Here is a 24,079-nt window from a genome sequence, read left to right as displayed (position 1 = left end):
AAATAATTATTTCTCAAGCCCATTCTCACTGTATGAAAAATAGCAGGTGAATTTGGAGGGTCACATAAAGCGAAATTTTGAATATTGTGCTAGCGATCTCTGAGGAACCATTTCCATTACATTCTGTACAATACTTGTGCTAGTAGTCCCGCTGTGAACTGATCGTAAAGACACAGTTTCCAGTAGAATACCTCAATCAAGCATCACTGGCTGCGGTCATCAAACGAGTGGAGTGACCACTTTGAGCAACCTGCGTAGGGACCCAGGGCGAGCGGTATTGGTCCTCGTTAAACTGTTCTACTGTAAAGTGCTCGACTTCTCGAGCAGATCGTCGGGCTACTAAGGCAGGGGAGCCATCCCCTCTGCGGAGGATCAAAATTTCGATGGTATGTCAACGGATCATTCTCAGGAATGTTTCCCAGACCGTCGCCAGTAGCCCATTGTACAGCTGTTGCGCGATGTAAATAAAGCACCCAAGTGATGGTAGCTTTCCATATTTCTTTCTTATTTAGTTTCTGATGCGGGCTTCACACTTTGAATGCAAAGGGCACAGGAGTCGAATTATCTTTTGTTGGTATTAGCATGTGTACTTTTCCATCTGTATGTCCTTTCTTTCTCCAATAAATGGTCTACCTAGGTGGCTATTATAGTTCTTTCGCTTTGCTTTGAAATATGCCTTAAATAAAATGACAAATACACATTTTTAAATCACTATGTATGCAAAAATTTGAATGTCAAAACCAGTTTGATTGCTTTTGAAACACTAAAGGAGTTTCCATTAATCTTCTTATACCTTTACTGGATTAATTATTCAAATTAATTGGGTTAAAATAGTTTTAAATATTTAAAAAATCATTTTTATTTAAAAAAATTTTTGAAAAGTCGGAAAACAAAGATATATATTACATTTTTTCATTGTTTTGTTTTCCGGCTTTTTAATTTATTCTTTTTAATGAAAATGTTTTTTTTTTTTTTTACGTATTAAATTTTTTTTTTGTTTCATAGCTTCTTTTTTCATGAATTTTTACTATATTTTTCTCTCTGTATTTTTGATGCAATTTATTAATTCTATGTACTAGCAACTTTTGTGTAGCAAATAAAGCTATTATTTTTTCTAAATTTTCTTTATTATTCTCGTAATCTTTTTTGTTTTTTATTGTGTTATATATATATATATATATATATATATATATATATATATATATATATATATATATATATATATATATATATATCACTTGTTACCATCATTAAAGAATGTTAATTTACTCAAACAAATTTTTCAATTTGTATTCCTTATGCAAGCTATTATTTTGTAATAATTATTATCAAACTCCTTATAAAAAGCTTATGCTATATCATGCTCTTTTAAAGCCAAATTTTTTAACAACTGATATTGTAAATAGATATAGGGGTAAAAAAAAATTTTTTTTTTTAGAAAAATAAACTATACATAAATAAACCTTAACTTTTCATCATTCTTCTCTGACATCCCTCATCATATATCAAAAGTAAAACCTGGTCCTACTGGTAATCCATTGGGCTTGTTGATTTTAAATTATGAATTGAAATAGTTAAAACGAAAAGACTGTTTCAATAAATGTAAATAAATTTGGATTTCAGTGATATTTGATGAGAAACTTTAGGAAGTTGAGAAAAAGCTTCCAGAAAGTTCTAGAAACATTATTTGATATTCAATAACTTTAGGCATTTGCTATTTGATTCCTACATCGTTTATTATTGTTATTTATAGAGTAACTTTTACATCAAGAAAAGTATTGATTTGTATAAATTTTGCATGCTGAAGCCTTTTACATCTAATACAGAAAAATATACTATTTATAAAATTTATTATACAACTCCACTGAAATCCAATTTTATTTTTTTGCAACATACAAGTAATAGTTCTTAGTTTAAAAAATTTTATTGGCAAAAAACATCATTGGATTACAAATCATTTGAAATGGGAAAGAACAATATATTGAACGAAATAATTTTTATAGTAAATTAAACATATTAGTTTAAGGAAATAATTTTAGTGGAATACACTGAAACTATGAATGAAGAAATTTATAAGCTCTCACCCATAAACTATTTTGACTAATTTCTAGTACTTAAAAAGAAGAGAATAAGAACAAAAAGATTGAAGAAAACTGTCACAAAGATTTATAAATATTTTATGTAACATGCATATACATTATGCAGTATCAACATTAAAATTTTACAATATAAAACAATTAGAAGAAGTTTACATTTAAAGAAAGAATCTTGAACTGTTTAATAATAAAAATATAATTTGAATTTTAATCTACAAAGAATATATAATAGCGAATTTTCTCAGATTTAATGTTTAGAAAATATATTTAAAAGCTTTTGTATAACAATTTTGAATAGGCCATAGTTAAATGTTATTAACCCAATAAAAGATCCAGTACAAGAATTTTTTTTTTTTTTTAAAAAAATTGCTACCACAATGACCCCCAAAAATTTTTAGAACAAAAGTAACTAATACATAATTAAGATTATAAAAGTCCTGATAAGATTAAGATTAATTAAGGTAATTAAGTAAATTAAGATAAAAAGTTATAAATGATTATCAAAGCTCCCTAAGGTCAAAACATTTTTCTCTAAACACTTTCACAACTGCTCTTTCTACTTCTGTTTATGGTGTTTAGAAAATGAAAGCTTGTAATTATTTCCGGCTGTGATATAATACAGGCTATTTTAAATGCAGAAGAGGAGATGAAGAATAAATTCTGTCAACCTGTAAGAGATAAAAAATACATTATTAAAAAAAAAAAACAAATAAATAAAAGGTTCATAAATCTTTTCTTTACAATTGATTTAATTTTTTTATACTGCTACATTACATTATTATCATTCGATTTTTTTGTGTCTTCTACGGAATTAGTGATTAACATTTGCTACGGCATCAACTTCTCCTAATACAATCAACAAATAATATCAAATTTTTTCCGAATGCAATTTCGACTACTCCCCTTTAAAATTTTCACAAAATTCTAACAAAACTTCAAACATAAAAAAATTCTGAATTTTTTAATATATTTCAGTAAAATTGTTTAAAAGTAATAGTAGTAGTGTTTCAAAATGGTCTACACCACATAAAATTAAACTGTCTTTATTGAATATTCATTTAGAAAAAATAATAAATAAATTTAAACTATACTCACAATACACAAAGTCACTACTTTGCTAAATTTGAAAAGAAATAACTTCCTACTACTCAAAAATAAACTGCCTATTAATGAGCACTTGAATCGTGCTGACTGTTACTTCCAATTTGTATATTTTTGAGGAGAATGAAGTATTTGTATATTTTGAACAATCAAGTAACAAAATTAGTATCAACTCTTCATTAATATTAAAACAATATTTATAAAATGCATAGATTAAAAGTTTCAATTTACTTTGACAAAACTTGAATTTGATGAGCACAATGAGACATAGGCTATATATGTGGTATTTCATGAGGATTGCTCTCAATATGTCTTTTCAAATACCTTATCAAAAAATTAGTATTAGCGAATTAGTATTTAAGGACGGAAAAAATAAACACAGAAAAACGACAAATCACTTTTCTGGAAGAAAAAAGAAATATACAACAAGACACATTTGACTGTATAAAAAACACATCTTCAAGTTTCAACACCCAATTAAACCTGTTTTGATGTTAATTACATCTACATTTTTTAACTGTAAATAGTCAGATTTCAATAGTGCATATGTTTTCCCCATACTTTTATACTAATTGGAACATACACACTTTTTGTTTTCCTTTTTGATGTTTTCCTTTTGAGATATTTAATAAAATTCATTAATCTTTTTTAAATTTCATGTAATTTTTTTATATACTGCTATGAAACATACACTAATATTATAAATCTTTAATTAATAAGAATTACCTGTAATTAAAACATTCATAATGATAAAATATGAAATCCCGCACAGCCAAATACAGAAAATGGCTTCCTCTAACAATAGCTTTTGTTTAAACAACGCCAATTGCTTTGGCGAAAAAGTTTGTAGGGTCAATCAATATAGGGTTATAAGAAGATTGATGGATAAAAGCTAGAGTCAAGCTCACTCCGCCCAGTTACCAATTCCTAAATTGACCAAATATCTATCCACCTCACATGTTGCAGAAAATATTAAGTGCTTTTACAGAAATAGGCAGAATAAAGTTCCTTACTTCATCATAAAAACATAACAAGCAACTAAATTGAAATGGCGACTTCAAAAGGCGCAAATACTTATAATCGATTGAATTGGGAGGAAGCTGTAAGTATTAATAAGGTTTCTGTATTTATTTAAAATCTCGAATTTCAATTTTAATACGTTTACTTTTATTTTAGGATTTCCCTGTTCTCTGTCAAACCTGTCTTGGTGATAATCCATACATTCGTATGGTAAGAAATATTTTTTCTAGATCTTTATCATTTGCGCAAAATATTCTTATCAAACAAATAATCACGTCTTTCAGGGGTCTGTCTAGGTTTTTCTTAAAAGTACCTATTTTGTGAAAATTTTGACATAATTTATGAAAAATTATATTAAAAAGTCAACACTAAAACATGGTAAAAATATAGATTTATCGTATCTTAAGGGAGACAAAAATAAAATTCTAAGAAAAAGTATTTTGTGAAAATACCGTTTTTCCTAAAGTTGAATTTGTGAAACTACCGTTTTACCTAAAATTGAATTTGTGAAGGTACCGCTAAACGGTAGTAAATTCGGCCTGGACAGACCCCTGTCTTTATAGTGATATGTACTTTCATAGCTAACATTAATGGCTTTCTCATTACGAGATATCTTGTTTTCGTGACACATTGGTTATTTATTTTTAAATCTACGTGAATCTAAACTTGTAACATATTGTGTTCATCAAGCAATAAGTATTGAAAGAAATCCCCCCCTCCCTATTTCTTACAGAGACCTATGAAATTAAAATTTTATATTTAAGTAGACTCGTGGCTTGTCCATAGGGTGTATTCATTGTTTAATTAGAGCTTAATTTCCTAGGGAGATTTCCGTATCACGAATTTCTGATGTTCCTAAATTAATTAATTTACCACTAAAAACCTATTTATTGGTTAGAGATTATCATGTTAGCAAATTCGTGCATTATCAAATTGTTAACTCAGGGATGTGATTCTTCCGCGGATCCGCTGATTTCTGCTTTTTTCAGATTTTTCCATATCTTCCGCTCTTTCTTCATAAATTTCCGTGTGGAAAAAATTTTTATGCAGTAAATGATATTATGTTGAAGATTTTTTTCTTCCGCGGAGCGAAAGTATTGAAGTCCCCAATAAACCTTTCTACATGTCAATCTGCTGGCTGGGGTAAAAGTGGTTGACCTTGGTAAAACAATGCCGTCTCCTACTCCACTACTCTCCTATCTTTTCAGGGATGAAAGACTTTTTATAATTTCCGACCATGATCCAAAAACCTTTGGGGAGTCGAACGAACGATATAGTCGGACTTGCGACGAACTCCCCCCCCTCTGCAGCAGCCTCCTGAGAAAATGATCTTCAGAAGAAAATGGGTAGAATTTCGGCATGTATGCCGTAGCCTTGACAACCGCGACTTCCGCTATAGATTGGAAAAAAGAAAAAAAGTCCTAAGCAGTTTCGTTTCGGCCATTGATATTTGATTTCTTTTGATTGGCTGATATACAGAATTTTAAATATTAGGAACTGAGCCAGAATCTGCTAAAATTGCGATTCTTATTTAGATGATTTTTATGTAAATCATCAATTTTCGTATTTAACTGATTTAAAAGTTACTTGTTGAGATTCGTTTTTACACGATTTAATAATCATTCCTCGCAATTCCCATTCACGCAATTTAAAAATTCAATATCGCGATTTGTATTTAAGCGTATTTGAAACCCAATATCGCGATTTGTATTTAAACGTTTTTAATACCCAATATCGCAATTCATATTCCCGCTAGTTTAAAATCCAATTTCGCGATTCGTATTTATATATGGGTCATTCCATGTCAAATCATACAGGATTTTACAAAAATGGCACCAACCATCTCAGATTTTGATGAAAATTTGTACACTTATAGAATTTTTTGTGTTGATTTCAAAAATATCAATTATATTTAAATCGGATAAGGGGTTTAAAAGTTATAAGCATTTGTATTTTTGCCAAAATGGCACATTTGCCGCCATTTTGATTCATACATCAAAGGCTATTAATGATTGTAACTCACCTTATATTTGTCATAGAGCAATAATTTTTTTTTTTATTTTGTTCAGAATAAAGTAATCTGTCATTTAAACACTTTTTTTTTTTCAAATAAGTATCTTACTTATTTAGTAAATAGGTCTGTTTTGCACTTTTTTGATCAACGGAGTTGAGTAACTTCAGGAGATTATTTCTGGCAACTCGCCCTCTTCAATTTCAAAAATATTTTATTCAAAGATAGTTGAAAGTGCAAACTAACATCTGATATAAAAATTTTGATGGGCGGTTCCCTCACTTTTTTAAAAAAAAAAATGTTTCTTATGAATCATTATGCGTTAAAAGTACTGATAGTTTGATGATTTATAGTCCTTAATTATAACTAGAGTATAATAAAATGATATAAAAAAAATGTGAATGGTAGAAAAATATGTAAAATAAAGTAATCATTTATTAAATTTTTTTTTTCTAATTTTTTTTTTTTTAAATAAATTTTTTCTTTCTTTGAGCCCTCAAAAAAGAAAAGAAAGGACAAAATTTTAGCATGAACAAAATTTCACCTTTTTTGCAAATAAATTTATCCAGAATCATATAGCTTTGGTAAATGAGAGGGATCAGAATCTAAAAAAATATACATAAAAGTTTCTCTGAAAGAGTAGAGGGCAGTACCAAATAATAAAAAGCAGGCATTAAATTTTTTTTTTTAATTGAACTAACTTTGATCTTTATGGAAGGAGAAAATAATTGTACACTTTAATTTAATTCAAACATTTTGTTTGATTCTAAAATGTAATTGAAGTTATGAATATTGAATTATGAATATTTGAAGTTAATTTTATCCTTTTATTTGTCACAATGATTGTTATGGTAATGATATACTCCTAAAAAATTTCATTTGAAACACTGATAAAGTTAAACTATTTATTATAATTATATTGAAATGAAATGATTTTATATCACTAACTATAAGATAATTTGCATGCTCTTATTTCATCACTAATACCTGCAGGCCCTTTTTATTCTCAAAAACTCTTATTATAATTATATACATCCAATTGTTTTAAAAAAAACTTCTGAATAGAAAAAAAAAAAAAAAATACTGAAAACTATTGACACATTCCATCCCTACCTTCAGAAAAAAGAAATTTGACTAATCAGAATGTATCATCTGCCAGAACATTTCTGTTTGTTCCAATCAGAATTGAGTGTCATGTAAAATTTATTTTCTTTCAAATCAGTAAAATTTTATTTCTTCCATTTATTTAGAACAGAACAGAAATAAATAAGTTTTCAAAAGTTTTAAATGTATCAATTTGATATTTAAAAAAGAGTTTTATTATGAAAACCCAAGTATTATATAGTATTGGATTAACTTTGAAAGATTTTAAGTGCAGTTTAAACTCACAGAAGATTTTAGAACTTTCTTCAGAGAATATATAACTTATTTCATTTAGGAACAATTTAGATTTTAAGGAAAGTTGAGACATGGACAAGAATGCTACATTTACTTAATTATAGTTTTTTGTTTAATCTAACAAAATAAGTATCTTTTAAACTGCTTTCTGTATTTTCCATTTTAAAGATGGGTTTCAAAATGTGCACATTTCTGCAAAGATCCCCTCCTTCTCTTAATAATAAATATTTTGAGTTACTTTCTTTGATATAAAAATAGTGTAAGCTTTTGTTTAATTGTTTCCCATCTACTGTAAACATTATAATTAATTACAGGAAACTATATCAAATGTTGCCCCCATGGGATAATTATTGATCACTGGGGTAATTCCTAATCATTGTCATTTCTTTTTATAAATAGTATTAAAAATAGCTAATTGTCTTTTCTTAAATGGCAGTTCATATTTATTAAGTGGAACAACCATTAAAATATATTTTAACTGTAATCACAAAATTTGTTTTTAACTGTATACAAGACAAATGTGTTCTGATTTGCCCCATTTCTGGTTTGTCTTACCTTGCTTCTATCTTAATTTTATGTGTGTACATTGTTAGAAGAATTTTTAAGTTTATAAATTTGCCTAATATGAATATGGTGAAAAATTATAAGACTAAAAAAGATACTAAGCTTCTAGAAAGCAAAATTAGTGAATTTCTTTTAATAATTGAAAATGAAATTTCAGTGTGAGAGCTGCTGTCAGAGCTGTTGACATTCCTTACTTAACTTTACACTCTCACTTAATGAAGTTAAAAAATCCAGCAAAAGTAACTTATGTGGGAACTCTTTCTTATATTCCAACAGAACATGAGAATGAGTTGGCTGCTTGCCTAAAATGTATGGCACGATGCAAAGATTTTTGGAAAATTTAAAGTGTTAATCTTTATTCTTTGCTTTTAAATAAATCGTTTTATTAGCTGCTTTAACATCTCTTTGGTTTATTTGCTTGATCTTGATGTCTTATTTGTTAATTACCATTGTATAATTATTTTTAAATAGCCCCTTTACTATTAAAACTGGTGATCAGTAATTACCCAGAAGTGATCAGGAATTACCCCAGAAATGATCAAGAGAAGGGGTAATTCCTGATCACTAAAAATTTAAAATCTTTTAAATTCTAATTAGATTTTCAAACAAAAGAAGGTAGCATAGGACTCATCTCATATAGTCTCAAACTTCCAGTAAATATTGAAATTCTATCTTGAATAGTTTTTTCACAAAATAGATGTTTGCATTTTTTGATCAGGAATTATCCCAGGTCACCATATGTAAAAAAATTTTAAAAAATTTTGACTTATTTAATTCTCCTTCCAATAAGACCAAGAAAGTCTCCCTTCATGTCATAAGTGTAGATCAGGCTAAAACATACAGAGCTAAATTGCAAATTTCAGCAATTCCTGGCCAGAAATTGTGTTTGTCTCGTTCAGTCTCAAATTTTTTCCTTTCTTCTTTTCTTTTTAGAGGGGGGGGGGGGGAGACTCAAAGAAAGAAGAAAAAAATAATTTAATAAATGATTACTTTATTTTACATATTTTTCTACCATTCACATTTTTTTATATCATTTTATTATACTCTAGTTATAATTAAGGACTATAAATCATCAAACTACCTGTACTTTTAACGCATAATGATTCATAAGAAAAATATTTTTTTTTTAAAAAGTGAGTGAACCGCCCATCAAAATTTTTATATCAGATGTTAGTTTGCACTTTCAACTATCTTTGAATAAAATATTTTTGAAATTGAAGGGAGCGAGTTGCCAGAAATAATCTCCTGAAGTTACTCAACTTCGTTGATCAAAAAACTGCAAAACAGTCCCATTTACTAAATAAGTAAGATACTTATTTGCAAAAAAAAGTGTTTAAATGACAGATTACTTTATTCTGAACAAAATAAAAAAAAATTATTGCTCTATGACAAATATAAGGTGAGTTACAATCATTAATAGCCTTTGATGTATGAATCAAAATGGCGGCAAATATGCCATTTTGTCATAAATACAAATGCTTATAACTTTTAAACCCCTTGACCCAGTGGTCGGCAACCGGTGGCTCTTTTGATGTAAAGTTGCGGCTCTCCAGTTCCATACGAAAAAATTAATAAATTGTTACCAAAGCCCTTAAAAATAAGAAAAAACATTTTTAAGTACCTAGTTTTTCAAGAGCTTTCTATTCTTATAATCGTTAGTTACAAACCGCTACCCTCAGGCCTGTCGTTAAGCCCGGTTAGAGGGGTCTCTCATTCCGACTTGATTCCGAGTATTCACCCGGAAAAGTGGCAAGTCTGTTGTCTGTTTGAGCATGCCGTTACCGACACCATGAAAAGGCACGAAAAAAGGATGATGCCTGCGACTCTGATCTTGTGGAACAGCAGACAAAACCCCGGAAATTTCTGTCAACTTGAAAAATCCAGGGTGCTTTAAAAGTATTTATCTAGAAATGCCTTTTTCTCACGTTTCCTCTTGCTCTTTCTAAGAATAAAGACAATATCTTTGTCCATGTCGTTAAGAAAGGGAAGGAAAGGGCTCAATGCACATACAGCTGTGGTTTTCTGTATATGACTGTCCAGTTTCTTTTCACTCACCTCCCCAGTTACTTCACTGACCTGTCTTTAACTGTCCAGTACCAGTTTACAAGTACTTAGTTACTCAAAGCATATCTTATAAATTAATATTATTATTGAATGTAAGTATAAATTTTTTATGAATATTTACTAGTTGCAGTCTTATTGTTTAAATATTAAGGTAAAATTAAATTTCATTAAATATGTTGTTATTTTCTTATTAAATTAATTCCTCAATTATTGCTTCAAAATTTAGGTATAAGACTTTTTTCAAAAAAGAAAAAAAAATTTTTTTAAAGATATATATGGGTAAAAATTGATTTTTACGAAGTAGATAATTTTTAATCTCTTTTTAATCTAATTTTTTTACGTTATTTATATTTATTAGTAGGAGCTTGAGATGGAAACAGATAAATCACATTTGAATTCTAAATATAGGAATTCTTTTTCCTTTTTTTAAATAGTTATTTACTAAGCTTTTTAATTTTGTGTTTAAAATAGTAATTTATTTTTAAATTTAATTTTTTCAGTTGAGATTATTTTTCACAGATCTTATTCAATTTAAATTTCAAAAATCAAATTCTATATTTGTTCGTAGCAGTTTTTATAATGAGTTCAAACTGCAATCCTTTATGAACAAAACTATACTAATGCTTATTTTATTAAAAATGTAATGCGTTTAAAAATAGAAAAGCTGCAGTTTTTTTTTAAATAATTTTTTTCTTCATCTTTTTTGTTACTATGTTGATGTATTTCGTATGTGTTTAATGTTTTTTATTTATATTTTAGATTTAAAGTAACAATTTTCCATTTCTTTAAGTTAATTATTAGTAAAAAGAAACTTAATATTTTTGTAATTATGTAAAAACTCAATTCACAGTTTGTTATTAAGTGGCACGATAATTAACAAAATAAATAATCTACAAAATTGTACTTTAACTACCTTAACTAGAAAAAAAAAATTTGCTATTTAAGAGTATTTTTTTTTTTAATATTTTAAAAAAAGACTTAAACATTCTTCGGTAAAGCATTATTTACAAATCATCAAATTTTAAAAATATTTATTTATGATTTATCATGCTGCAATGTTTGAATACATAGTTAAATTTTTTTTTTTTAAGTTTTATTTATTATTTATATAGTATTATTTTTATATAAAGAAATATTCGGATAAAAAATTTAGCATTTTGCAAATTTAAGGCAAGAATATGTGAAAAAATTTATCTGTGCTTCCAAACTAGTTCATCCCCCCCCCCCCAGAAAAGAAAAGAACTATTTCTGTATCCTCATTCAAGATTTTAGTCACAGCTCTTATATTAATAACAATGTAAATTATAAAATGAATAATAAAAATAAATAAAATTATTAAATGAAAAATAAAATTTTAGTAATAAATAAGCATTAAAAATAATTATTTGCAAATCAAATTACTAAAATTAAATAAATACGCATATAATATTTGAAATGCATCAGAAGGAATCCTACTTAGATTAAGAGTTTAAAAAAAATGCACGAGTCATAATTGATGTCTGATAATTTTTCAGTTTAATGAATAAATACTAATTTAATTTTCATCTACATTTTTTAAAGCCTTTGATGTGTATCACATGTTATTATCATGTAAAACGTGATGTTATGAAAAGACCACCCTTAATATAAATTTTTATAAACCTTGTCAAAAATAGAGATAAAAATCTACTTCAGCGGATGTAGTAAATTAAAATTTAAAAGGGAAAAAACAAGCATATAAATTTAAAAAATATCTAATGCAATATATTGATATAATCTTTATAATAATAGTAATAATAACAGGCCTGTTTAATTGGCAGGTGAATGTTGAAGTTTTTAATTTATAAAGTTATTTAATTTGGTAAAAAATCGTTAATCGCCTTTTTGCACTCGCCTTCCTCAACAGTGATTTGTTTGTTTTCGATTGTTAAAATTCTAACGTGTGACCTCTATCCGTTCGTTTTCGCGTTCACTTGAAACAAAATTTCTTTAAATGCATATTAAGAACGGTCACTCCGAATTACCTGCATATTATTAAATTTAGCAATCAAATACATTAATGTTGTAATTTTGCGTATAAAAGATATTTAAAATAATAAAAGATCGTTACTTTCAGTGACTTTTATTAAATTAATTTTTTAATAAAATGTTAAATTATTTGGTTGGAAAGCTCGAGGCTCTATAAATGTTTACAATAAATAGAAATTACAATAAATAGAAAAAGTATGTGACCATCGTTTCTAGCACTTCATCATAAGTCGATTTAACGTTTGCCTTGACAAAAAAATGCAAAATTTATTTAAATGTTTAATAATTAAGTGCTTAAAAATTGTTTTTAACAATAACAAGAATAGACGGTACATATTTCTTAAAAAAGGAAAATTGTGAAAAAATTCTGATATAATATAAATGAATATTATTACGGAATTGCTATGAAAAATTAAAAAGAATTATTATAAAATCTGTCTGATAAGATTGTGTTTCGTTGCACATTTAATAAAAAAAAAATCGCGTTTTCTGTTGAAAATTTGACAAGAATTATTAAGAAAATTTACAATTTTCATCGAATTTTAATCACCCAAATATTCTTATTCCCCCCCCCCCCCCCAAAAAAAGAAATAAGTTAAAAAAATTAAATAAAAACTAAATTTTAAAAAAATTATTAGAAAATAAAGAATAAATATTATTCTGTATTCAAAACCGTTTTTTTTTTAATTAAAAATCATATATACATAAAAAAACATTAGAGTATTAAATCAAAAATTTTCAGTGGCTTTTTAAAAGCGGGAAATTTTGTAAAATTGTAACTTTTGGCTCTTTCATTTCAAAAGGTTGCCGACCCCTGCCTTAACCGATTTAAATATAATTGATATTTTTGAAATCAGCACAAAAAGCTCTATAAGTGTACATATTTTCATCAAAATCTGAGACGGTGGGTGCCATGGCTGGATGAACTGACACGGAATGACCCATATATTTTTAAATTTCAATATTGCTATTCGTTATCACGCGGTTGTAGTATCAAACATCGATTTTCGTATTTATACGCGGTTTAAACATTACTCGTTGCGATAAGTATTCACGGACTCTAAAAATTATGCATCGTGATTCTTATTTACGCCATTTAAAAATTTAATACCTCGATTTGCATTTTCGTGCTTTTAAAATCCAATATCGTGATTCTTATTCACGTGATTTTAAAATTCAGTATCGTGATTCTTATTCACGCTATTTTAAAAGCAAACATTGTGGTTCTTATTCCCGCAATTTTAAAATCCAACATCGCAATTCTCATTCAAGCAATTTTAAAATCCAACATCGCGATTCTTATTCACCCTATTTTAAAATCGAACATCACGATTCTTATTCACCCTATTTTAAAATCCAGCATCGCGATTTTAAAATCCGATATCGCCTTATTCACGCGATTTTAAAATCCGGCATCGCTATTCTTTTTCACGCGATTTTAAAATCCGGCATCGCGATTCTTTTTCACGCGATTTTAAAATCAAGCATCGCGATTCTTATTCACGCGATTTTGAAATCCAACATCGCGATTCTTAATCTAAGGCCTCTAAAAATTGTGTGAGAAATGAACTTTCTTGTCCTATCAACACTGATGATCAAAAGTCTGTAAAACGCAGTCTACAGATCAGTCATGTTAATAAAAGACCATCGAAAAAACAAAGAACTGATGAGAAAGTCCATAAAGGTCCTTTGACCATTAAAGAAATGTTTTTTAAAATGATGTGATACATAAAATCGTGCTTATGCATAATTACTCAAAGTTATCTAAATTATTAAAAAAAAATTTTTTTAATCAAGATTTTATTTAAGAACATAATTACCATTTATTTATATTTATTTGAATAGATAATAATGTAATCATTATCAGATTGGCTATTGAATTCATATAATTTTTTCTTTTGCACGCTTAATGCTACAGTTATAAACTTCCTCTTTTTTGTGTTTTTGTCAATCACATCCCTGTTAACTGAGTCATTTCAGCATACCTTGTTTTTCTCTCATGTAAATTATTACTATTTAGTTTATTTTCAATTAGTATAACATTTGGGTCTTATACAATTTTTTAAATACTTAGAAATTCAAAACTAAAACATAAAATTTTTATTAAATTAATGATTTGTTGAGGGAGGTTTCCGTATTGTGATCTGTGGCAGAATAATCACCAAGTTTTGGAAACTTCTGGGCAGTGGCCCGCGAGAAACTAAAAAAAAAAATCACAGAAAGTGACCAACTCGAAAGGTATAGCTCGTAGCCACCCCCGAGCAAACATCTACATGTTTTTTTTTTTTTTTTTTTTTTTTTTTTTTTTTTTTTTTAATTTGCAAGTTTAGAATCTATTTTGCACCTTGACGATTGTAAGTGGCACCAGGGATCATAATACAGAAATATCCCCATTTGTTTTTAAGAAATTTAAAAATTATATTGATCACCATTGAGCTATTTATGCTTAATTTTATATTTGTGTGATTTAAAAATTTAATTGAATATTATTTTTAAATAATTAAAAATTTGTACTTAATTTTATTTTTAAAAAATTTAAATTGAGTTTAAGTAATTTGAATATTGAATATAATTTGTAGATGTAATAATTATATTTTTTGATGAATTATTTGAAATGTACTAACACAAGAGCACATTTAAAAAGAAAAGATTACTGAGCTGAAGGAAAGAAAAGAAAATGTTGATACCATATTTATTGAAACATGTTATGTGAAGTTCACATAATGCGAGGAAATCTATGCCAAAATCTCTTGACAAGCGAGTCTTGTTTAATGAAGCTCAGCTCCATCTTTGTTGACAATTTTGTCTTTAGATGTGCATCCTGAATCATCTGGGTTGAATTGCATCTTGGAAGATTTAAAGAAAAACTTGACTTTTTCTTTATCATGAATACACATTTAAATGCAACTGATATCACTATTTAAGTTATAAACAAACAGTAAAATACAGCTTTTTCATCTCACTTTAAGCTGCTACTTTCAAGCAAAAATAGAAATTTTATTGTTTCTTTTTAAAACATGTGACCACTTTTCAAATACTTAAAGTCTCAAATTATTAAAAGAACTAGCTAAATAATATAAGGCATTTCTTTCGCAACATTTCTCAAAATGCAAGAAACCTTACTAAGTTCATTTTGGAAAATGAAGGAAAATTTTCTGAAACATGCATGAAATAAAAATATATTAAATTATGATTTTCTCTAATTTTAATAATAATTCTGTATTTGCTTAAAAGAAAAAAAAGTCCATGGAGTGCATTTTCAAAGTGAAAAAAAGAGATGAACAGATGCTAAATGGCAGATAATTTCTTAATTGCTACTTGATATATTTAGTGGCTGGTGGCTTCAACTAGTTTTGCCTTATATAAGATGACCATCTCAGATTTTTTTGCAAAAATTAGGGTTTGTGTGACTACTTTAGTTCTTAAATATTTCTCCACTAACTGTGCAAAAAGTTTTTTGTGCTGTGTTGTTGTTACAGCAGTTTAAACCTTGACTTGAATTGTATGATAACCATTTATTATATATTCATTTAATTTCTTTTTAGATACTTAATGCAATTTTTACTTAGCATAATTTCAGTAAATTATATTGTTAGCCGAAGAGGCACGGCTAAGTTATAGTATTTTTCTTAAATGTATGTCTTTCTAGACTAAAGAAAAGTTTGGAAAAGAGTGCAAAATATGTTCTCGTCCTTTTACGGTGTTTCGATGGTGTCCTGGTTCTAGAATGAGATTTAAAAAGACTGAAGTTTGTCAAACATGTAGTAAGCAAAAGAATGTTTGCCAAACATGCTTGTTAGATTTAGAATTTGGTAAGTTTATATAGTAAATTATATTTTATTTGTCATGAAAATAGCCTTGCTATTTTATTTTTTCTCTTGCAACTTTTTTTAAAACTTTTTATTCTTTTTTATTTCATGCTGTTATTTATTTAAAGAACATTAGAGTATTTTAAACTAGTGAGCGGCATAAGCTGTCTTTCGTCCTCATATTAAAGGAAATAGGTTTCAATTATATTTAAACCATGTTGATGGAGAATTTAAAAGAAAAGCTATGCTTTACGAACTCTTTATGGTAAACTACTATTAATGCTCGAGGTTTATTTAATGTAAGAGTAACTTTCCACCAGAAATGCTTATGTTTACTAAAAGTGATAAAAACTCATTACGAAATAACCTACAGCATTGACATCTCAAAATAAGAGCGCTGCAGAGATAATTAAAGAAATTTGGGTCAAGAAGAAAATCCATTTAGAAACAGAAACAAATAGCTACATTTATTGGCTTGATAAAACATCTAAACAATTGATTTTATTCTTCATTGTGATTTTTAAATATGCAGAGTTTACATTTGTAGGAATATTCTTTTTTCATTATTTTTGTGATATGATATGAAAATTGGGACATTTCTTAACATCTAGGAAAGTAAAATGCTTCAAAATTGAATGAAATATTCCTTATCTATTTTAATGTTAGCCAAATAACTATTTCTACGCTCTATTTTCTTTAGAAAAAAGAAATAGAATTATGTTAAGAAATGGATCTATCCATTTTACTTTTAAATAATGTCTATATCTGTAAAGAGTTTTAAGTGTATATGTTTTTAAGGAAACCGAGAAATAAAAATATTTTGTGTAATTTCTTTTAATTGAATAATATAATATTTGAGCAATGTTTATTTTTTATAGCATTTCTTTTATCCTTTTCAATAGTTTTTTTCTTTCATATATTTCCAACATAAATATTAATTTAATTTTAAAAAAAATACATTTTACTACATAATTTGTTTTTGCAGTTAATTGAAATCTTTTATTACGTTAAATATTTTTATCATTGAGAAAGTGTCATAAAATATATACAGTTTTTTTTAATATATATTATAGTTATTTATACTCATAAAATTACATAATTTTAGATTAAAGTAAGTAATGTAACTTTTTAGTTAAGTAAAAATTTATGAGTTTTTTATCACAAAATAAGAAGTTTACATAGTATTAAAACTAATTTTTTTTACTTTTCAAATGTTTTTTTAACTAATTTATTTGGTGAATCTGGGTTTTGCAGATTTGTATTGATATATTTCTTTGTTTTCTGTCAAGGTTTGCCTGTACAAGTACGAGATCATGCTTTAAATTTAAAAGATGAGATTCCCAAGTCTGAAGTCAATAGAGAATATTATTCTCAAAATATGGAACATGAGGTATATTTATTTTTACTTTCACCTATGTAAAAAGCTTTAAAAATTATTAAAATTGATTTAATATTGTATATATTTCTATGCTGGTTTAATGTTTAGTTAAAACTCTCCTTATTTGCTAACTGAATGCATGTTTATTCAATGATTAAATAAATAAACAGTAAATAAGCAAGAAATTGGCATTGCTACAACAATGCTACACAAACATGCATAAAAATGACACTATGAAGAGTTAAATTTATTCCAAATGCTACAGTATTACCGAGGTGATTAAAAATAAACTTGTACATAATTATTCATTTAAATTACGCTGTATATAATTTATTTATATTTCAATGTTTTGAAAATATTAAATTTATAAAGACATTATGCATCTTTAAAGAGTTTACTCAAGAAATTTTCTGGATTTTTGAGTTGGACTCACAATCACCCCTGAGTATTATTGTTTGCTCTTACTAATACCTTGCTTTATGAGGTAAGATGTTTCTCGAAGTAAATTAATCAAAATAAAGACATTTTTCTTTGCGTTATTTTCTATCAATCATAGCCAACTCATAGCAAAAATTTACCTCAATAAAGTGAATTTTTCTGTTTATTTTACCCTTCTTATAAGTATTTTTATTCCTATTATTGTTGATTACTGTTTTGATTTCTATTTTTGTTGTACTCTGGTTTTGGAACACGTTTCTAGAACATTGCCGTAAACAAAAAGTAGTAAGAGTTTTAGGCAGCTTCAAAAATATTAATTCATTAAAAATGCTTTCACTTGCCATCCTCATTTTCTTTTTTTTTACTTGAGATTACTCTCACATAATGAAACAATAAATAAATGAATAGCTAAATAACAATAATTATAATAATTATGCATTATTATATTATAATAATTATGCATTTAACTCATAGAATTTAGCAACAATGGTGACTTGAAGCAGGTCGATAACAATTAAACATACTACTTCAGATTTTATTAATAACTGCTATAATTAGCTAATACTATTTTGCACCTAATTATTAGAGCCTATATAACAAACTCGTATGTGCATATGTGAACTGTAAACTTGTTTTTTCTTTACAAAGATCTGTTGGTAGATATTAAGTGACTGAAAAAACAGGATTGTTTGTAATAGTTTAATTTGCCAGCTTGTGTCAAGGTTTTCTACATTTTTTCAGTCATATTCAAGATATTCTGGACAGTTTGCCATAGTCATTAAAATTAAAAGCCTATCATCGTTAAGAAAACAAAAATTATGAAATGTCTCTTTTAATGTTAAACATCAAATTTTTTGTTTTGCTATAGTAATTTTTTTTTAAAGTTTTCAAATTGTCAGTTGAAATTATGTATGTTACTTTTCTTTTAATTATTCTACAGATTATATGTATATTTCTAGATTGCTGATGCAAGTCAGCCTTTTGGAGCTCTTGGAAAAGCTCAGACTCCTGGTGATCTTCTCATGAAATTAGCTAGAACCACCCCATACTACAAGAGGAATAGACCCCACATATGTAGCTTTTGGGTCAAAGGTGAGTGTAAACGTGGTGGAGAGTGTCCTTACAGGTAAGATGGTATTACAATAAGATTTTTTAAATATTAAATTTTTCAGTTAAATTAACTGCTTAAATTGTAAAATTGTGATGGTTTGTACAATTTTTAACTTTGTTATTTTTATCAATATCTTAAAAACTTAATTTTCTGTCATAATGGTTTTAATTTAAATTACCAATTATCCTGATTATTTAAATTTTTATTCGTATAACTGAGATTTCTTAAAAATGTTCAATCTTTCAAACAACCAAGGAACTAAAATAAAAATATATCTCCTCTTACTATATTCTACAGTTTGTTTTCTGAAATCAATATTTTTCATAGGGATCTAAAAAAAAAATTTAACAGCACATTTTGTTGCATTGTCTGCCCTAATGTCTCGTTTTCCTATTTTTTACTCTCTCTCTCTCTCTCTCTCTTTGTTTTGTAGTGCTATATATTTGTTATTCGACCAAGGAATTGATACACAATCTTATCTAGATGGCTAAAGTGTTTGGAGAATGCAGTTTTTGAAAATATGGGTTATTAGTTTTATTATTTTAACAAGATAGAATAAGGTGGTTAAAAGCCAAAAATTAAATGTTAAATATTAATTTTACTCTTTTTTTTTTCCTTTCAAATTTCCCTCCGGTTTTTAAAATCTTGGTATTTTATTACAATATTACAAATCATTATTTTGAGATATCTTTTTCTTTTATTTTCTTGATTTGTGATGTTGCAATTATAAGTTCGTTAATCATATTTTATAAAATTAAGTTCTAAGAAATAATATTAAGGAAAAATAAATTTTCCTCTGGATAGATACAATATTTTTTCTTAAGTTTTGAAGAATGTATAACATTAAGATGGCGAATTACAGTTTGTCACCTGTAAACAAATATCTATGTGTTATTTACAAATTTTAGCAAGTTAAAGGAACTGTATGGGATATCACAAATTAAGTAGATTATGAAACATATTTTATCCTTCTACAATTTCTATAACCGGTTTGTATTTTAAAAAGGAGGGGAAGAGTTATTATTTTAAATTATCTTATTTTGCTTAAGCTTTTTTATTATTTTAAATAAGACTTTACTTGCTATGAATACGTTTGTATTCTGCCCAATTTTAAAACAAAATCTATTTGTCTAACTTATCTCAATTTTAAAAAGACCTAACAATGTTTTTATAAAATGAAATAGTTATGACAGAATAAATATTCTTCCAATTTCAAATTGGTTTTGACTCAACTATTAATGAATTTTTGGGAACTGATGCTGACAATTTGTTACTTACATGGGAAAGTATTAAGCTTAACAGCCAGAATAATAGCAGTGTGCTTTATTTATTTACCCTTAAATCATTAAATTTTTATGAATTTTGTTTAGTATGAAAGCAATTAATTGTGCTACCAAATGCATTTTTGTTATCTAAAATTATATAATGCAATCCATCACTGATTTAAACAAAAGAGATGTTATTTGTCCTGACATATTTTCACTGGTTTGTGTGTCTTGATTAGACTTTTTTTTAAAAAAAGAAGTTACTAAAGTGAATTTAAATTTAAAAAAATTATAGTACAGACAATGTTAATTTGTGAAGGAAACACAGACCAAAACATAAAATCAGAAAAAAATTAAATTAATTAATAATAGCATACTGTCTTCTTTTTTTATTGCTGACATGTCGACTACCATATATGGCAGTACTTTTACTTTCGTTACTTGTACCGCCGGTACAAGTAAAAAGTACGTACTTTTACTTGTACTTCGTTACTTTTTAAATGTAGTACTTTTACTTGTACTTTCGTTACTTTTTTCGGGAAAAATTACAAGTATTTGTAACGGAAATGTCTAATGAAATCGTTAATTTTTTCTAAAACCCGGTAAGCTTTCTAAAAAAAAAAAATTTTATGAAATATAATACTGCAGTACCTTCTAGTGCTCCCTTGGAACGCTTATTCAGCGTGGCTAAGCACGTTCTGAGAAATTCTCGCAGCAGACTCAATGACACCACTTTCGAAATGCAACTATTTTGCAAAATGAATAAAAATATTAATTAGCAAGTTATTTTCATTCATTTTCGAGCTTAATACATTTTAAATAAGAAGTGTTAAATTTTGTTATTACGTTTTTCAATTTTCTTTTTGAACTCACTAATAATACATTTTTGTATTAATACATTTATTACTAAATACATTTATACCTAGTACATTTTTTACTAAAATTATGTTTATGCCCGACCTTGTCAAACAACGCCCGGTCAAATCTTTAAGAACTTCAGAACTATTTGTGCTATTGAAAATTATTATAATTACTATTTTAACTCTTGAAAACTCAAAGGTATTAATTTAGATGATGATACTAAGATCCATTTACAAATTTTAATTATTCTGTTAGGCCGAAATGTTCGGAAAATGATTTTCTCGCGTGACTTCAGCATTAGCCATTGTTACAAATAAAACTGTAGACTGTTCTGTTTCAACTTATACTGCACATTCAATTATTTTTTACTAGACCACAAAGCTATCTGAAACCCCGTGTTTGCTTTGTTTATGTTTGTGCTTTTAACACTCGTTTCTATAGAGTAAAACAATTTTAACTCAATGGTAATTTAAATAAATAAAAATAATAAACTAAAAATTAAAATCAATAGATAAAATTTCTTTTTCATGCAAATCCATAAAAAGTTTGATATTAAAATTATATTTGATTTTAAAATTATATTATACGATTATATTATAAAATTATATTATAATATTCTCCCGAATTTAAAAGTAAATTAATGTCCATAACTTTCAAAATTAAAAATAATTAAATAAATAACAATTTTTCAAAAACATTAAAGAACATAAGAATATTATTCAATAAAATTTTAGGTTACTTTGAATTTTCGATTTTTTAGAAATGTACTTTTTACTCGTTACTTTTTAAAATAAGAACTTCTTACTCGTTACTTTTTAAAAATAACGTTGCCATATATGGTTACTACTAATAACTATTTTATGATTGTTCTGATCAATTTTTAAAGATCTTAAATCAATGGATCACTATTAATTTTGAACTTTTTATGTAATTTTTTTTTTTGATGTCATCTTTTATTTTTATAGATTGTTGCTATTGTGATATTTTTTTTATATTTTAAAGAAATGATCAATGATTTTTTAAACTAATTTTAGGCATGAAAAACCTACAGATCCAGGCGATCCGTTAGCCGATCAAAACATTAAAGATAGATATTATGGTGCAAATGATCCTGTTGCAGATAAACTACTAAGACAAGCCTCAGCTATGCCAAAACTTGAAACACCTGAAGATAAGACAATATCTACTTTATATGTTGGAAATCTTGGAGAAAAGATTGGTGAGACGTGTGAAGGTGTGGTGCATAGGGGGAAATAAAAGACATCTGACTAGCCTCTGTATTTTATTTTAAACTACACGACTATATATCGGCACTCACATACAGGGCTGCCATTGGAGACTAAAAAGGCGACTATAACGACTATTTTAAAGCAATAGCAACTATGGCGACTATTTTAGTAGAAATATGAGTAAAAACAACTAATTTGCAATGATTTGCGTAAAATCGGCGACTTTATTAAGCCAAAGCGACTAAAATTAAGAATAGCTTCATGAGTTTCCCCCTTCCCCACTTTTTTTTGCCGTGCTTTCGTTTTATCCTAACTTTATTATTTCTCACTGTCTGATGTCAAAAGCATGACAGACATATTTAACCAATCAGACTGATGGAATTGGAATTCGCACTACATGAATGCTCCTCCTGTTTCAGAAAGCTAATGTAATATCTCTGAGGATTAAGTTTTTTCCCCTCTTTTAATTTGAACGAAGTAGCAAAATTAGAAAAATTGTCTTTAATTACACAAAATGTGTTGTTAATTTTTTTAGAGCTATTTAGAATAGAAAGAAAGGTACATGGTGATATTCGTTTTGTCGAGTTGTGATCGTAATTTTTTTGATAAACATTAAAATTTGGAAATATGTCAGTTATGAAAAATAAGCAAAATAAAATGGAATTAAATTGCAATATTTATTTTTTTAATGTCTAAACTAAGCAGCTGCAAATTTGAACTGAGAAAGGACATTCAAGTTTCAAATTCAACTGTTCTGTAACAGATAAAAATACAACTCCCTGTTTTTATGCGTAGTGTGAAATAATATATTGTTGGAAAATCCACAAATAAATTTACATTTTTTATAAAATATGAGTATCTAAATGCATGTTATTTGAATTTTATGCTATTACAGCACAAATAATTAAAATTATATTAGAGGAGGATATGATGTTAGCAACTATTTTATATATCTTTGAGACTATTTAGGAGACTTTTATTCATATATGATGCTACTAATGCAACTATTTTTCTTGTTTTCGTCCAGTGGCAGCCCTACCAAGGGCGCCGGCAGCGGGGTGCAAGGGGGTGCACTTGCACCCCCCTGGCTTTTTTTAAACAATTAAAGAGATACAGAAAAAAAATTTGGTTATAAAATTTTTTTTATTAAAAATATTTTTATTCAAGAACAAATAATTAAGTAATTATTGATACATAACAATTAAAAAATTGTCTAATCAAGCAAGAATTGTAATCATCTTGTTAGCTGTCCAAATCTGTTTATAACTTTTTCAATGAATTCAGAGTCATCTTTTTTTATGCACACTGAGCATGCACAAACTACTTAATCTCTCGTGAAACATTGTAGACGGATTCCATATTTTGATGCGTCGCATTGTACTAAAAGTGCGTTCAATAGTGCACGTAGTCGCTGGAAGAGTTAGGCCTGCTTCCCCGCTACAGCTGGATAAAACGGTGTGGCCTCTATAACTAAATCGATGTATTCGAGGGATTCATAAGATATTGAAATATATGAAAAAAATTAACAGATGGATGCATATGTAATAACAAAACAAAATGTAACAGAATATTTTCACTTTTTTAGGGGGAAGGGTAGTTTGTTAGAGGGTTGCACCCCCTTTTATATTATTCTGCCGGCGCCCTTGAGCCCTACACATACGACATTCACAGATAGAACATATACAAAGCAGAAGAAGTAGAAAAAATAATGAGTGCTGCATGCAGTA

The 24,079-nt window shown here is 27.3% G+C and overlaps 1 protein-coding gene and 1 long non-coding RNA gene across 3 annotated transcripts; one reads left to right on the top strand and one right to left on the bottom strand.

Annotated features, from left to right (window-relative positions):
* Positions 1 to 1,906: 1,906 nt before the first annotated feature.
* LOC147809476 (uncharacterized) lies at positions 1,907 to 3,500 on the bottom strand. Its single transcript, XR_015433775.1, has 2 exons — positions 3,429 to 3,500; positions 1,907 to 2,764 (listed from the first exon to the last, which is right to left on the bottom strand). It is a non-coding gene; the product is annotated as an uncharacterized LOC147809476 (long non-coding RNA).
* Positions 3,501 to 4,145: 645 nt separating this feature from the next.
* On the top strand, positions 4,146 to 22,394 carry LOC147809475 (pre-mRNA-splicing factor RBM22-like). 2 transcript variants are annotated; one of them, XM_087164165.1, is made up of 6 exons: positions 4,146 to 4,299; positions 4,374 to 4,427; positions 15,911 to 16,073; positions 17,360 to 17,460; positions 18,846 to 19,012; positions 22,158 to 22,394. In XM_087164165.1, exons 1-6 carry the CDS (start codon positions 4,246 to 4,248, stop codon positions 22,378 to 22,380), a joined length of 762 nt encoding a protein of 253 aa, XP_087020291.1. In that variant the 5' UTR covers positions 4,146 to 4,245; the 3' UTR covers positions 22,381 to 22,394. The 2 variants fall into 2 exon arrangements, with proteins under 2 accessions (XP_087020291.1, XP_087020292.1); XM_087164166.1 differs by having other exon boundaries at positions 4,149 to 4,299; positions 18,846 to 18,978.
* The last annotated feature ends 1,685 nt before the right edge of the window (positions 22,395 to 24,079 follow it).

The sequence above is a fragment of the Parasteatoda tepidariorum genome, chromosome 5 (assembly GCF_982258835.1).
Source record: "Parasteatoda tepidariorum strain Cologne lab strain chromosome 5, Ptep-v5.0, whole genome shotgun sequence".
NCBI lineage: Eukaryota > Metazoa > Arthropoda > Arachnida > Araneae > Theridiidae > Parasteatoda > Parasteatoda tepidariorum.
The sequence above is the reverse complement of the archived record's forward strand: the minus strand, read 5'-3'. Positions and strand labels throughout refer to the sequence as shown.